At 44.1% G+C, this 13,116-nt stretch overlaps 1 protein-coding gene across 3 annotated transcripts in view; it reads left to right on the top strand.

The window, feature by feature from the left end:
- The window catches only part of PRKCA (protein kinase C alpha), a 163,933-nt gene extending 155,376 nt beyond the window's left edge, over nucleotides 1-8,557 (top strand). The window contains exons 17-19 of one of the 3 annotated variants that reach the window (XM_064467309.1): nucleotides 1,814-1,944; nucleotides 6,976-7,044; nucleotides 7,682-7,767. In XM_064467309.1, the coding sequence (XP_064323379.1) occupies nucleotides 1,814-1,944; nucleotides 6,976-7,036 (192 nt within the window). In that variant the 3' untranslated portion in view covers nucleotides 7,037-7,044; nucleotides 7,682-7,767. Of the gene's footprint in view, nucleotides 1-1,813; nucleotides 1,945-6,975 lie in introns of all 3 variants that reach the window. The other 2 variants (XM_064467307.1, XM_064467308.1) reach the window with 2 other exon arrangements.
- Nucleotides 8,558-13,116: the final 4,559 nt, after the last annotated feature.

Raw genomic sequence — 13,116 nt, 5'->3', positions numbered from 1 at the left:
AAATACCTTCCACTTCCAGGGATAAAAAAAGAAGAAAAGAAAAAAGAGCATAATTTTGTAGAAGAATGGTGCATATCTGTTGAACATCTTTTTAGCAAGAAGTCTTCCCTGTATAAAAAGCCCTTTTGTTGCTGCTCCGAGTTGACTGTACTGCCTCTAAATAAATTTGACTGTTAATTTGGGGATACATCAACTTTCATTCCAGTGATGGAGAGTTTTGCCCTTGTCAAAGTGCCTCTCTGTCCATTCTTTTCCTCCAGAGATTCTGTACCAAAATGCATTGGCATCAGTGGGCACCAGGGTATTCGGTGAGTGCAGAACCCTGGGTGAGAAAAGCAGACTACCATTAGCCTTTAACCCATTGAAGTGTCCCTCTGCTTGTGTTCTTCCGAGACTGAATGAGTGTCCTTCTGTGCGCTCTGCGGTCCAGTACCTGAGCATGCATTTTTCATCTGAAATACAAACCAACTTGTGCCCGAGGCAGCAAAAGTTCTTTGCAGCTCAGATCAGATGGCACGTCCCAGTCCAGGACACGTCAGATGCTGTGCAAGAAGATTGGAAACTGTGACTGAGCTGTTTTCAAGATAGCCAAACAGCTCACCCACGAGTTCCCTTAGTGGGCCCCTCTCCAGGTGGTTTCTCCTATAAATGTGAAGTTTATTCATGTGGTGTTAGTTCAGAAAAATCAATATTTAATATTGCTCTATTGTGCAAGCCATATTCTACCCTTTCCAAGTTACCCTCTAAGTCTGAAGATAATAGTGTAATGTTACCCTCCAAATCCACATGTAGATATATTATAGGGATGGGTAGAGAGGAGAGGGTCAGGGACAATGGGAGGAAACGTTCAATGCCTGTTGTCGTACAGCCACGCTTTGTTTGAAGATCTGTTAGAGTAGATAGTTTTGAGATAAGCAGATCATAAGCAGATCTACCAGTTTCCTTTAGATCTCTCCACAATGCCTAGTTTTCCTTAGATATGCATTTTTTTCTTGCACCCAGGCTAATTTTGTTCTGGTCCCACCTTCATCCTTTTTAACTTGCCTCTAACCATACTTCCCTGCCTTTCAAGTGTTTTCTGCGTTACTGAAAACTATCCTTTTCACAAGCTTGATTTATTTTGTTTTCTGTTCTGAATGGGTTGTGTTCAGCATGTAGCTATATATAACCCCCCTTCTCAGCTGGGCTTCACAAGACAACGTGTCTCGTAGACAAAAAAAAGGAGGAAACCTGTGATAACACATTCTATAACGGGGACCTGTTCCCAGGATGCACTCCCTGCCCCAGCTCCCTCCTGCAGTCCCCAGGACCGAAGCTCTGCTGTCGTTTATGAATGTACAAGAGTTTATAAGCTGTACAATGAAGAATCAAAGCATATAAATTAATTACGTTAAGCTTTCTGCAGATCATGAAGGAAACATTAACATGAAAATTTAATTTTGCATCGTAAAGGTTTTAAGAAGAATGAAATGACTTGACAGATAAAGTATCTTTTGCCATTACATGTCCATAAAAATATTGTCTTTTTCCTTTTTTATCCCCATAATTCTGAATGCCTCTCTGCCTTGTCACCTCATGCTGATGGATAGGAACTTTTCTGAATCCATTTTTCATCAGAATTCATCTATTGAAACTTCTCTGTTTGCCTGGGCTTTTTGTTAAAATACCTGAAAAGAAACTTTTCTCTTAACTACTCATAAGGAATGAGGGAAAGTCTTGCAAGTATCCTGAAAAATCTGCAAAAAGCTGGAACTGCCAATGTACTGCTGATTTTTTCAGCCTTTTTTCTGTTTGTTTCTTTTTTTCCTTGCAGTGTGGCAAAGGTGCGGAAAACTTCGATAAATTCTTCACACGAGGACAACCGGTGTTAACACCTCCGGATCAGCTGGTCATTGCTAACTTAGACCAAACAGATTTTGAAGGCTTCTCTTACGTCAACCCCCAGTTCGTACACCCCCTTTTACAAAATGTAGCGTGAAACAGCAGAACAGAAACAAATCCCGCAGTGGGGAACGGTCCTTAACCCTACAATTTTTAGGCTTTTGCCTTGTTGATTCCATTTGGGCCTGGAAATTGTAGGGTTAGAAAGTGTAAGGTGGAGGAAAGGCCACTTATTCAGGATTTTTGGCTTTGCCACAGTGATGTTGTCTTAATGAGAGATAAATTGGTATATGGTGCCCACTTATTCCTCTAGAAGTCACCTCTGACTCTTCTAAACTTCCCCATTTTTTGGTACGTTATATATCTTTGAAACTTGCCACTGTCCTTTTGCTCCCTTTTCCACTCTCATGTGTTAGAAATAATCTAACACATGGTCTGGGGAAAAAAAAAAAAACAACCTCAAATATTTAGCCCTTCGGTGCGGATGCTGGGAGATAGGAGCACTCGCCCCGAGGGACCGCTCTCCCGGTGACCTTGGGGAGATCAGCGGCACCAGAGACTGACACGGCAGCGGCACCGGGGAGGAGAGGCATTGCAAAGAAATGTGGAAAGTAGTTGTTTCGGAAATACGACAGAAACAAGTCGGGAGTGGGTGGGAGGGGGCATAAAATCAAATTAGACCCTGACGCTTTGTGAACCCATCCAGTAAGCAACACCAAGTTTAAACACACTTCAGCAGTGGCCAGATCTCTAGGATCTTTGCTAAGTAGCATGTGATAAACTCAAGGGTAATGTTTTGTCTTTAATAATAATAATAATAGTAATAATTTTAATAATATTTTTGTGAATTTTAATCTCCATGAGATTATTCTGTGATCCAGGGTGCCATTGTTTGTTCAGTTAATTTAATTTACACCACTCCTCAAGTTTACTGTTAACCGGTTCTAATACCAATATTTTACTATGAAATTTGTTAACCTGGAATGTAAAACAAACTGTAATCCCTTAAATCTTATTTACATGTTTATTTATAGTCTGCAGTAGAGGGCAGTCAATTGAAGAAAGCATTCTGTATACTAAATTAACACAAAATGCAGCCCCAAGTGACTTCCTGATTTCTCCAGAATAACTCATGAAAATCAAGTGAGATTTCGTCTTAAAATAATCAGTTTTAATTCAGAAAACTTGGGGCTGTAGGATAATCAAGCCTGAAAGAAGAAGCACCTAAAACTCGTTTTATTGATAGAATGGAATTTAATACATTTTACATACGCTTCATGCAATGAATTTTGCATATTTAGTAATAACTCTTAATAATAAGGGTTAATAATAAGCAGATATATATTATTGACATAATCGTATCAGGCATAAAGAGTATTATAAAAATTTTATAAAACAAATTGTGCTTTATTGTGGAAGTTCTTGTTCTGAATGACATCATTTAGATTTAGCTAAATGTTTTATGGCTATTGTTTTGGTTTCTACTTTAGGGTTTGGATATTGTTAATAGCTTAGGGTATAATCTCTTTTTTTAAAAGTAGATCTACTTTTAAACAATAATTGCTACCTGCAGGTTTTATACGAGGTTCAATTAGGCTTTCATTTCACGTCTGCTTATTACTTACAGAGAAGGAAATAGACTTTATTTGCAATGATGAACACCGTAATTAATGCAATCTTCTCCTCTCATATCACTTAGATAAAAAATTTTGATATTTCCTCTTATGACTTACCAGAGATAATAATTCAAATATCAGTAAATATTTTTGGTGCGTATTTTGGTTTTGTAGCAGCATGTAAAGTAGTAGTCAGTGCATTTTCTGTTTTTTTTTTCCCTTCTGCCTTGTTGATGTTAGCAGCCGTAGGCACTTTTTGTCTGTCGGATGTGCATGACGATGCCAGAAGCATGATGTCTCTCTTGCTGCATGCAGACTGATTACAATTTTTCCAGCATGTAAACATATTCAAAAAGCAAGATATTTGCCATAAAAGACTTAAATTTATACTAGAATATGTAACGGGAGGGGTGGGGTGGGAGGGGAATCTACTTTCTAATCTTCTTTTATGACAATAAAACACGGAACCTGTGCCAAAGATTCTGTCAGAAAGATCCAGTCCTGCAAATTGGTAGCCAAATGGATGGGTTTAGCTTACAGGGGTCACCTGTGGGGGCGTGGGACGATTTCTGAGTGAAACGCATTTGGATCCGAACGGCAACTGTGCTGTGCTTCTGCACCGCGGTGCCCTCAGGAGCCATACTCTGGTGCCTGGGATGCGCGATTTGCGACGCTCCGGAGGTTTGACTTTTGCCCGGTCCTTTTGCAGCCCCAGCCCTAAGCAAGGAGCATCTCCCCGGGTAAGAGTGAGCAGGCTGTAATGAGCGAACCGAGCCGTTCTGAGGCGTGGGAAAACACGCCGCTAGCGAGGGGCGTTGGCCAACCAACACGAGCTCACATTGTTGCCTAAATGAACAGAGCTCAAAATTTTTAAAACATTTTAGGAGTAAAATTTTTAAACCATTCCGTGTCAAATATGTTATCAGCCAAGTCTGGGAGTTCGTTTTCTTGTTTGCATATTATGTGCTTCAGAAATTACGGTATTCACCATAAAGCATGTGGTCTAGTGCCGCATTCATGACTGTTTATGTTTTCCTGAATATTATCGGCTTGCCATAGTTCAGGAAAACCCGGGTATCATGCTGTAGAAGGCAATAGATTCAACAGATTACTGAGGCTCAGAATTTGAATAATAAGGGCTCTCAAGTAAGGAAATCTGCTGAGAGGCAGCATTACGTGCGTTTTAAGAATGTGAAGTAAAAAAGAGACTTTTGAATTAAAGCAATTAAAGCAAACCAGAAACAGGCAGGAGATCCCACGGGTAGACGTTCCCAAATGGTTCTGGTTTTCCTGACGGAATACGAATTGAGCAGGGAAGTCCCGTTGTGGGCTGTTGTTGCTGGCACAGCTGTGATGGTCGGTACCTTTCACACCAGAACACGGCATTAAAGAGCTGGTCCAACATCTGGACAGCGCTGCTCATTTTCTGGCTGCTTCTCATAACCACTTTATTAGTCACTTGCTTTTGCTCCCCAGTTTTTCTGATGTAGAGGCAGAAATTCCTCTTTAACATTGTTACCTCAAGTTCCTGGGTTTGCCACATCTCATGTCGTCTTCTGTAGGTGTCTGTAACGCTTACAAAAAGGTACTGTGAACTCATGGATCCTGCAGGAACAAGACAGGGTTGTATAAAGCAGGGACTGAATATTTGTGTTACTCCTCGCTGCTCTGCCTAACGCACTCGCACGTGAACGCTCACGCTTGGACCAGCCCTTTAATGAGAACTCCAGGTGACTTGCTTATCATCCAGAACCTTATCGCGGCAAGTAAAACCTTAAGTATCCAGCAAGCATTTTCATAGCTTTTTAAATACAGATGTTATTTATATTTTTCACAAGATTTGGTTTTCTAGAGAGCATGTAACAGAGGGAGAGGCATTAGAACTGCTTTTCTTTCACTTCTGTTCAACAGCAACTGTAATCTGAACACCCACAATCTCACAAAGGTTTCTCAAAGTTGAAAATTATAATGCGCTAAAGCCGGGGTGGAAGTTTTGGGAGCCGTCATACCACGTGCGCTCAAGTCCTGAGGGGCTCCGGAGCAGCCCCGTTCCTGCCAGGGGAGGCACAGCTCTGGCGCGTAAAGCTTCCAGGTTGTTTTCAGGGATTAAACAGGACTTAACTGGCTCCTAGGCAAATTTCTCCATTATTCAGGCATGTGGGTGTTCTTATGCACCTTCAAGTCACCTCAGCAGGGTGTGGGGTTTCCAGGACAGCCATTTCGCCCACCGGCCAGTCTTGGGGCCCTTAGCAAGGATTGCACATACGTGAGAAGGAGAGCACATTCCCATAATAAAACACTCCCCTTGATCCAATTTAGAGGAGAAATGCAATTTAGCTTTCTGATCATTCTTTCCAGAAATACAATTGAATTTCCTTTTACCAACTGGAGAAAGTTCTTCTGGAAATTGGCTGTTAGTTTAAAAGAAACTCATCATACCTAAATGCTGTTGGCCTTTGAAATCCATCCTGTCTTTTGAGGGGAATTCAATTGAATAATGCTGGGTTCTTGTAAAATTAATAAGGTCAAATGAAAGAGGAACTTGTCTTCTAGCCGTAAAGACGACGTGTCCAGGGGCCGGCATTGAGTGGTACCACTTGCAATACCTGTTTTCTCATTCGGCGCAGCCAGATGCAATCCCCTATGGATGCCGTAGGAGACGCATGCAGGTAGCAGAGGGGAAGATCCTCCTTATTAAGCAAAACACATAATTGGAAATAATAATAATCCAATAATAAAGCTTTGATATGAGTAGAAAGCGTATTTACAGTATTGAGTTTACAGCGGGCTTTCTGACCTGCCATGAAACTTCTGGAAACTTTTAATGTGATTTGCAGTGCTTTTAGTCATTGCCGTAAATTATTGCACATAGGTTTTGTCGCTTTGCAAACCCGAGTGTCGGCTCTAGGCGACGCGTTACCTCCGTGTGCTGTTCGGGAGGTAGGCACCGAGCTGCGGCGTAGTTAAGTAGACAAGCTAATGCGCTTTTTTCCTCAGCTCCACACTCTTAGATGGGATCTGAAATAGTTCTACTGAAGAATTAAACAAGAATTGACTCCATAAACATGTATGATTTCATACCAACCAGTAACTGTGCCAGTAACGATTGGTAGTTAAATAGCCTTATAATGAATAATCATCATGCACTACAGCCCTCCTGTTCCTAGGAAAACCGAGAGAGAGGGAGGGCAAGTTATTAACCTCTTTGCCTCAGTTACCTCATCTGTAAAATGGGGATAATAATACTTACTTACCTCACAGGGAGGTGTGAGGACTTCTTAGTTAATGTTTCTAATACACTTTTAACCTGAAGAGAGTTGTGTAAGTATTATTATAATTTTTAATATTAAATCAGCTTATTCAATTCACATGGTATTGCTGGATATACCATGCTATTTCTACTTTTTTATAGAACTTTAATAATCCTGCTGAAACCGTTTAAAGAAAAATTAAATCAGATCTGATATGTTTCTTACAGAATCTGGAGTCCAGCTTTTGTTAACTGGAGTCAGGGCGCGGTGGGGAGTGACGCTTGCTGATTGTGTAGGTCAGCTGCACTTACCTCTTTTCCAATTACTGAGATTTCTATGTGCAATTTAAAAATTCCATGTAAATGGAAGTCTTAGAAGAACTGATTCTTGTAGGGTGGGATTCCCTATGGGTAAATAAAGTCAGCACAGCTGTTTTCTAGTGATGTTTATATTGACTCCTATTGAAGGAGAAGCGATATTCTTTATGCAGCTGCTCCATCCGCGACAGGTTTATTCCGTTGATATTTTGATGTATCCCTGTGTCGTATATCTTCATGCTTTTCTTCTCCTTCTGCGTGACACTATAATTCAAATTTAAAAGAAAACTGCCCTAGAAGCTATGATTTTTCTTCCACTGATGTCGGTTGACCAAAAAAATAACCAAAATTGGCAGTCTATTAATAATTTTTAACAGTGACGTGCAGGAAGAGTAGCAAGAGCACGGACAACTGGCCCCAGCCTTCTTCCATTGAAGCTCATTTCTCGTAAGCGATACATTGGGAAGTCTACAGCTGACGTTACATTACTTTTATAGTCATAAGTTGGTGACAGGAACATTTTAATAGAAAGCAAAATTATATTTCTGATCTTTGTAAACCTTTTTGTAAGAACTATTTGAATTGATTTTTTTTCCTTCTCTTCGAACCCTGAGAGGCAATACTGCCGATGGCGCCGTCCTTCCAGAGATTCGTGTGCTCCTCTCTTGGCCTTCCACGGCATCCAGTGGAACCGCTGCGTGCTTAGGGCTCGCTGCGTGCTTCGTGCGTTGTTGGAGCCACGACGGGGGCACCCAGCACCTGGCAGCGCTAAGCCTGCGAGCCCCAGTTCAGCAAAAACATTCAGTAGGTGCCTGCGCCCGGTGCCGTTCAGCAGAGCAGGGCCGTTTGGGCTTACCTTAGAGCAGCACAGCTTCACATCCCGTAGAGGTCGGTCGAGCTTGCAGTCGGATGCCTTGCTGACTCGGGGCAGAAAAAAATGTTCTTGCAGAGATAATACGAACCCGATCGGTGGCTTGTTCCCCACAGGCCTTTCATTTATTCTCTCGTGCTATTAAAATGAATGTAAGAAAAACAACTTCAAGAAAACGAAGCTCGTTGCCTCTTTTAGAATTGTGCGTTTCCCAACACGTGTGTGACTGCACGACAATACAGAGCACACCCGAAACTTTTAAAATGATTGCATGTTATTTTAATGTTATCTTTTCTTAAACGAGGAGTAATCCCTCCTTGAACTCATTCATATTTTTAATATTATTTTAAGACCCAGATTTTGTATTTATGAAGAGGAGAGCATTATTTATTTTCTTATCATTTATCTGCAAGATGCTACCAGAAAATTCAGAGAGGCCATTCATTTTTAAAAAAAAATACAAATCATTGGAAGTGTAGTGGGCAAGACTGATGTATAAATTACAGCATCTTTCTTTTCTTAATTCTCAATATCTTCAATCTTTGTTTGCATGAAATGCTTTTGTTAAATATTAATTGTAGTTTCAAAGCAAGTGTGTATGAATAAAAATACTGATCATCACTTTTGTGAGAGTTTGGTCTGCCTTTATGAAAATTCATTTCCAAATTGACTCCACAAGGCCCGGCAGCTGCAGAGACTACGGCGTGATCAGCCGCAGAGCTCACCCAGACCCAGACCTTGATTCTCTGTTCATATGCAGAATTGTAACCTGGGCTCTTTTTTTTCTTTTAATTCCTGTTAATAAAGCAAGAGAAAAAGAGGCTTAAGTGGGGAAAAGATCTGTCTGTAAGAGGGTTTCTGCATGCTGAGAGGTGAGCAGGTGGCCCTTTGAGCCAGCAGGTGTCTGCTAACCTTGCTCACTGGGCCCAGCATCTCTGAGCTGCTTCAGATGTGGGCGCCACAGGGAAAAACAGCCCCAGGAGTGAAGCGAGGTCTCAGCTTGAAGGGTCTGATTGAAAGCTTGATGTGTGACTTGCTGGTGGGGGACTGTGCCCTCCTTCTTAGCAGTTAGACCCCAAGAAAACTCAAACTTCCTCACTTCTGGGGGGGGGGGCTGGGTGGTTCATTCCTCCCTCTGCCACTTTTTCCTGGGAAAAGGGTTTGTTTCATGGTGATTAATGATGCTCAGGGGCCACCTGTGCTGTAGAATACTTGTTTTAGCACTCCTGGAGGAGAGGGCACGACCTCCCAGTCCCACCAGCTGCACTCACCCCGAGTCCAGGCATTTGCCCCATTTAGTCTGACGTTTTGTTTTCAAAATTTGAAAGCAATGTACAAATATTGTGACAACTTGACAGGCGACTTCTTTTTCTGCTTGCTCTCAGATGTATTGAATCTCATGCTAATGCAGTAATTGGGTTAGTTTAATTTCCAGAGAAGTCTGGCTGAGTTTGCCCAAAGGAATGGTTGAAATTCATTTTTTGATAGTGACGGTGTTTCCAGGCTACTACGTGCTACTCAGCCTGCATCTAATGTGCTCAGCTTCTCCTGAAGCCCATGAATACAGCTCTTCTTAGGCCTTGAGAGCTTTCTGCAGAGCAGAGGAGGGAGTTAGTGGAGACATCATTGCCCTGAGCTGGTGTACATGCAGAGCTGGTGCGGCCGGGCCAAGAGGAAAGGTTGGACTCAATGATCTTAGGGGTCTTTTCCAGCCTAAACGATTCCAGCAGTCTATGAAAGTGGTCCTCAGAGCTCAGCACGGGCAGACCTGCATCTCCCATTACCTTGGCTGTTTAGGCAGGGGCTAGGTGGGATTTCATTCCCAGCCGTGGCCTTCAGGGTGGACTCAGGAGTTGGCCCTGCTGCGAGGGGAGCACTGAGCTCCCCAGGAAGGAAGAGCTGGGACTTGGGATGTTTGGACCTGTCAAGCCTCCGAATACCCCAAATGATCACTATCGACCACTATGCACAGCACAGCCTTTAAACCGCCTGGAAATATTGTTCCAAAGGTAAACAAACTCTTTGCAGTCTCAGTCCCAGGCTATTAAGGCTCATCTCTGCTCCCCTTCCCAGTGAAGTGCCCAGGTGACAGGCACACAGGTATCACCCCCTCTAGCTATGGCTTAACCAAACTGCCGGCGATACCGCAGCCGTTCACAGGGTCGTTGGGTTTTTGCATGAGACAGAGACCCTCCAGCCTTGTCCCTGGGGAAAAGCAAGCCTGGCAGAGGCGTGCGTGGGCAGAAAATTACTCCAGCTTCATGAGAGTATCAGTAACAGGCATCTGAGGAGCTGATGCTTTTGGGGCAAACTGGCTGCAGGTGGTCCTGTTCCTTTGCTGCCCCGGCTGGGGGTGGGGGTGGACTCCTGAGTGGAAGGGAGGGTATTTGTACAAACTGTGTGTTTTTGTTTGACTTCTTCTAAGCAGGCAAGATTAGGCTGGTGGTCCTTGGGAAAATTAACAGTTAAAGGCTTCTGCAGGACAGGCTGAATCTCTCAGTGCTGGCCCCATCCCGTGCACGAGAGCGTCTCCGTCGGGAACGCTTCCAGCACCCAGCATTCAATAAATCACAGCAATTACTCGTGGCCACCACCCGCAGCTGAAGGCACATCCTCCCTCTCACAGCCCCAACTTCTCTTTAGAGATTTGGGTATTTGCCTTAGAAATCTCAGAATATTTTTACAGACCTGGTTCGTGAGTTGCAAATATAACCATCTCCTCTGAGAGCTGCTAGGGTAGATAAAATGGTGACTGCATTAATTACCACACAGTAATTATAATCCCACCTGCTTCAGCAAAGGCAACCCTCTCTGCTTGGCCAAAACCCCCCCAGGTAAGCCCTGGGGAGCCACGGTAAAACAAAGACAAATCAGTCCGGGGCCCAAATCAGGAAAGCTCTTGACACATATGGCTGGGTTGTCCTCAAAGGGATGTTTTCCCCGACCGCATCAGTCACTTGTTACCTTCCCAAAGAGCTGCTAAACCCCCAAAAATGGGAATCTGACCAGAGAACTGTCGATAGCAAGCCTGGACCCACCGAGTTACCTGCAAGTTACCTTCTTTTTTGCTTTGTTTTCTGCTTTTCCCAAAGGAGGAGCGTGAAATGAGCCCGTTCTCATGGGAAATGAGTCAATGCTGTCTCGTTCTCAAGGGACTTGCCGCAGTCGCTGCCAGGGTGATGGTGTCAGACACCAGCTGCCGCTTCCAGTGTTCATTACTGGTCCCTGAGTCAGCGCCCGACATCCCACCTCAGGAGATGTTGTTGCACAGTCTGATGAAGAGGGGAAGAATTCCAAAACCAATTTAAAGTGCAATACCTGAGTGAGAAAAAAAAAACATCCCTGCAGTGGAAGTTTGCTTAGAAGTGTTTTAAATCTTATTCTCACCCAACAAGGCTGGCAAAATCACCCATCTCTCTCTGCCACAGCAGAGCCTGTGATTCACATGCTGGGAACGAATTTCCCTTTCCCCGGAGGGCTCAGACCCCTCGCCATCAGCTGGGAGCAACAGAAATTCAGCTGCCCCACAAAGGCAATGGCAGCATGGCCGTTTGCTGGGCTGGTGGAGGAGCTTTTAATGTCATGTCAAGGATTTGACTCGTGTGGCTGGATGCTGCAGTAGATGCGATAGGTGGCCTGACCCTGCCTTTCAGGAGCACGGGATGCATGTGCTGTAATTACTGATGAGTATTTGTATTTGGGTTACTGCAAATTTCCTGTTAAAACTATCTTTGGAAGGAGCTGGGTTTTGGAAGGCTGTGTACACATACCGATGTTTCCTGCATTAGTTTAATGAAAACTAATTCACCGTTGCTGCCCCACAGTGAGGCAGAGCCAGAGCTGCTCAGGGGGTTTGCAATGCTCCTCGTTTCTACACGACCGATGGCTTTGTCATTGTTCACGTTAGCTTTTTCCTACCCCTGCCGTCCTGTTCGTATGAGCTCTGGGTGTACGCGTGTGTTACAAAGCTGCCCCCAGAGCCGGTGAGTGGGGATGCTCAGGACACTCAGAGGGTCATAGGAGCATTTCACCTGCCGGATTTGCCCAGCAAAGTCAGGTTTTCAGGGATCGGCCTTTTAGTAAAGCTGTGCTTACTCCCTACTTGCCACTCGCGTGCAGCTCCAGGAAGCACGAGCACCCGGGCAGCCTGGACACCAACCAGTCGTTTCTCAGGTTACAGACCAATGTTTGGTCCACACCTGTGTTGTTTTCTTTTCAGCCTTGGAGACTTGATCCACCCCCACTTACGGCACTCCTCTATTCAGAGCGCTTAATAAAACTCAGTGCCCGTAACAGGGAGGCTTCCGAACCCATATGCACCACTCCGCAACAATCCATATAAAGCTTCATTAAAGCATCAACATTTTCAGTGACACCTCCAGAAACACTCTTGTTTTAACAGGATTCATTTGCCTCTCCTACAGGTGTAACCATGCTTGAGACACTGATCAGGTGTGATTTCAGGAAATATCCATCAGAAATCGTTATAAAAACACCAGCAATGAGTGCAAGGGCAGAAGGCGGGAAAGAGTGCAGGCCAGCAATGAGAGCATCCCTAAACTCCTTGGACCAGTTCCTGGTCTTTTTGGGATAAGTCATTCAGCATTCTTCCTGAGTGACCCTAACATCATTAAAAGATTGGTAATGAATTTCAGTCTATATAAATCACTGTGAAAACTATTACCCTCAATACAAGCATTATGCGGCTTTAATAATTAATGTCATCTAAACTGCTTTCCAAAACATGACCTTTTAAATCTGATTGCTGTGGCCAGAGCCATCCCTCATCCTGCAAGCAGCCTGTTTTCGAGCCAGCCCGGATGGCTCCGATGGGGCCATGCTGGGCATCTTGGATGGGTCCCAGCCCTGGAGACCAGACATGAAAGGGGGCGTATTGCCAGTATCTCTGCTCCTTTTGCAGAGGGTCAACAGAAAATGCCAATATTGAGAGCAAACTCACTGCCAGCACCTCTTCTATCTTCTTTTCATTGAAGGCCACTGCCCACTCGCACGGTGGGACCTGGGCACTTCATGCCCTTTCAAACCTCCTTCCCGCCGGCGTGGGGGACGCATGAGCCGTGCAGGCTGGGGCAGCGGCGCCTGATGGCCCGGGCCACCGTCGGGCTAAAGGATGCAGCTGGCCAAGCTGCCGGAGCAAAACTCTGAAACTGGCACATCCT

This window comes from Phalacrocorax carbo, chromosome 16, assembly GCF_963921805.1.
Source record: "Phalacrocorax carbo chromosome 16, bPhaCar2.1, whole genome shotgun sequence".
In the NCBI taxonomy this organism is placed as follows: domain Eukaryota; kingdom Metazoa; phylum Chordata; class Aves; order Suliformes; family Phalacrocoracidae; genus Phalacrocorax; species Phalacrocorax carbo.
The sequence above is the reverse complement of the archived record's forward strand: the minus strand, read 5'-3'. Positions and strand labels throughout refer to the sequence as shown.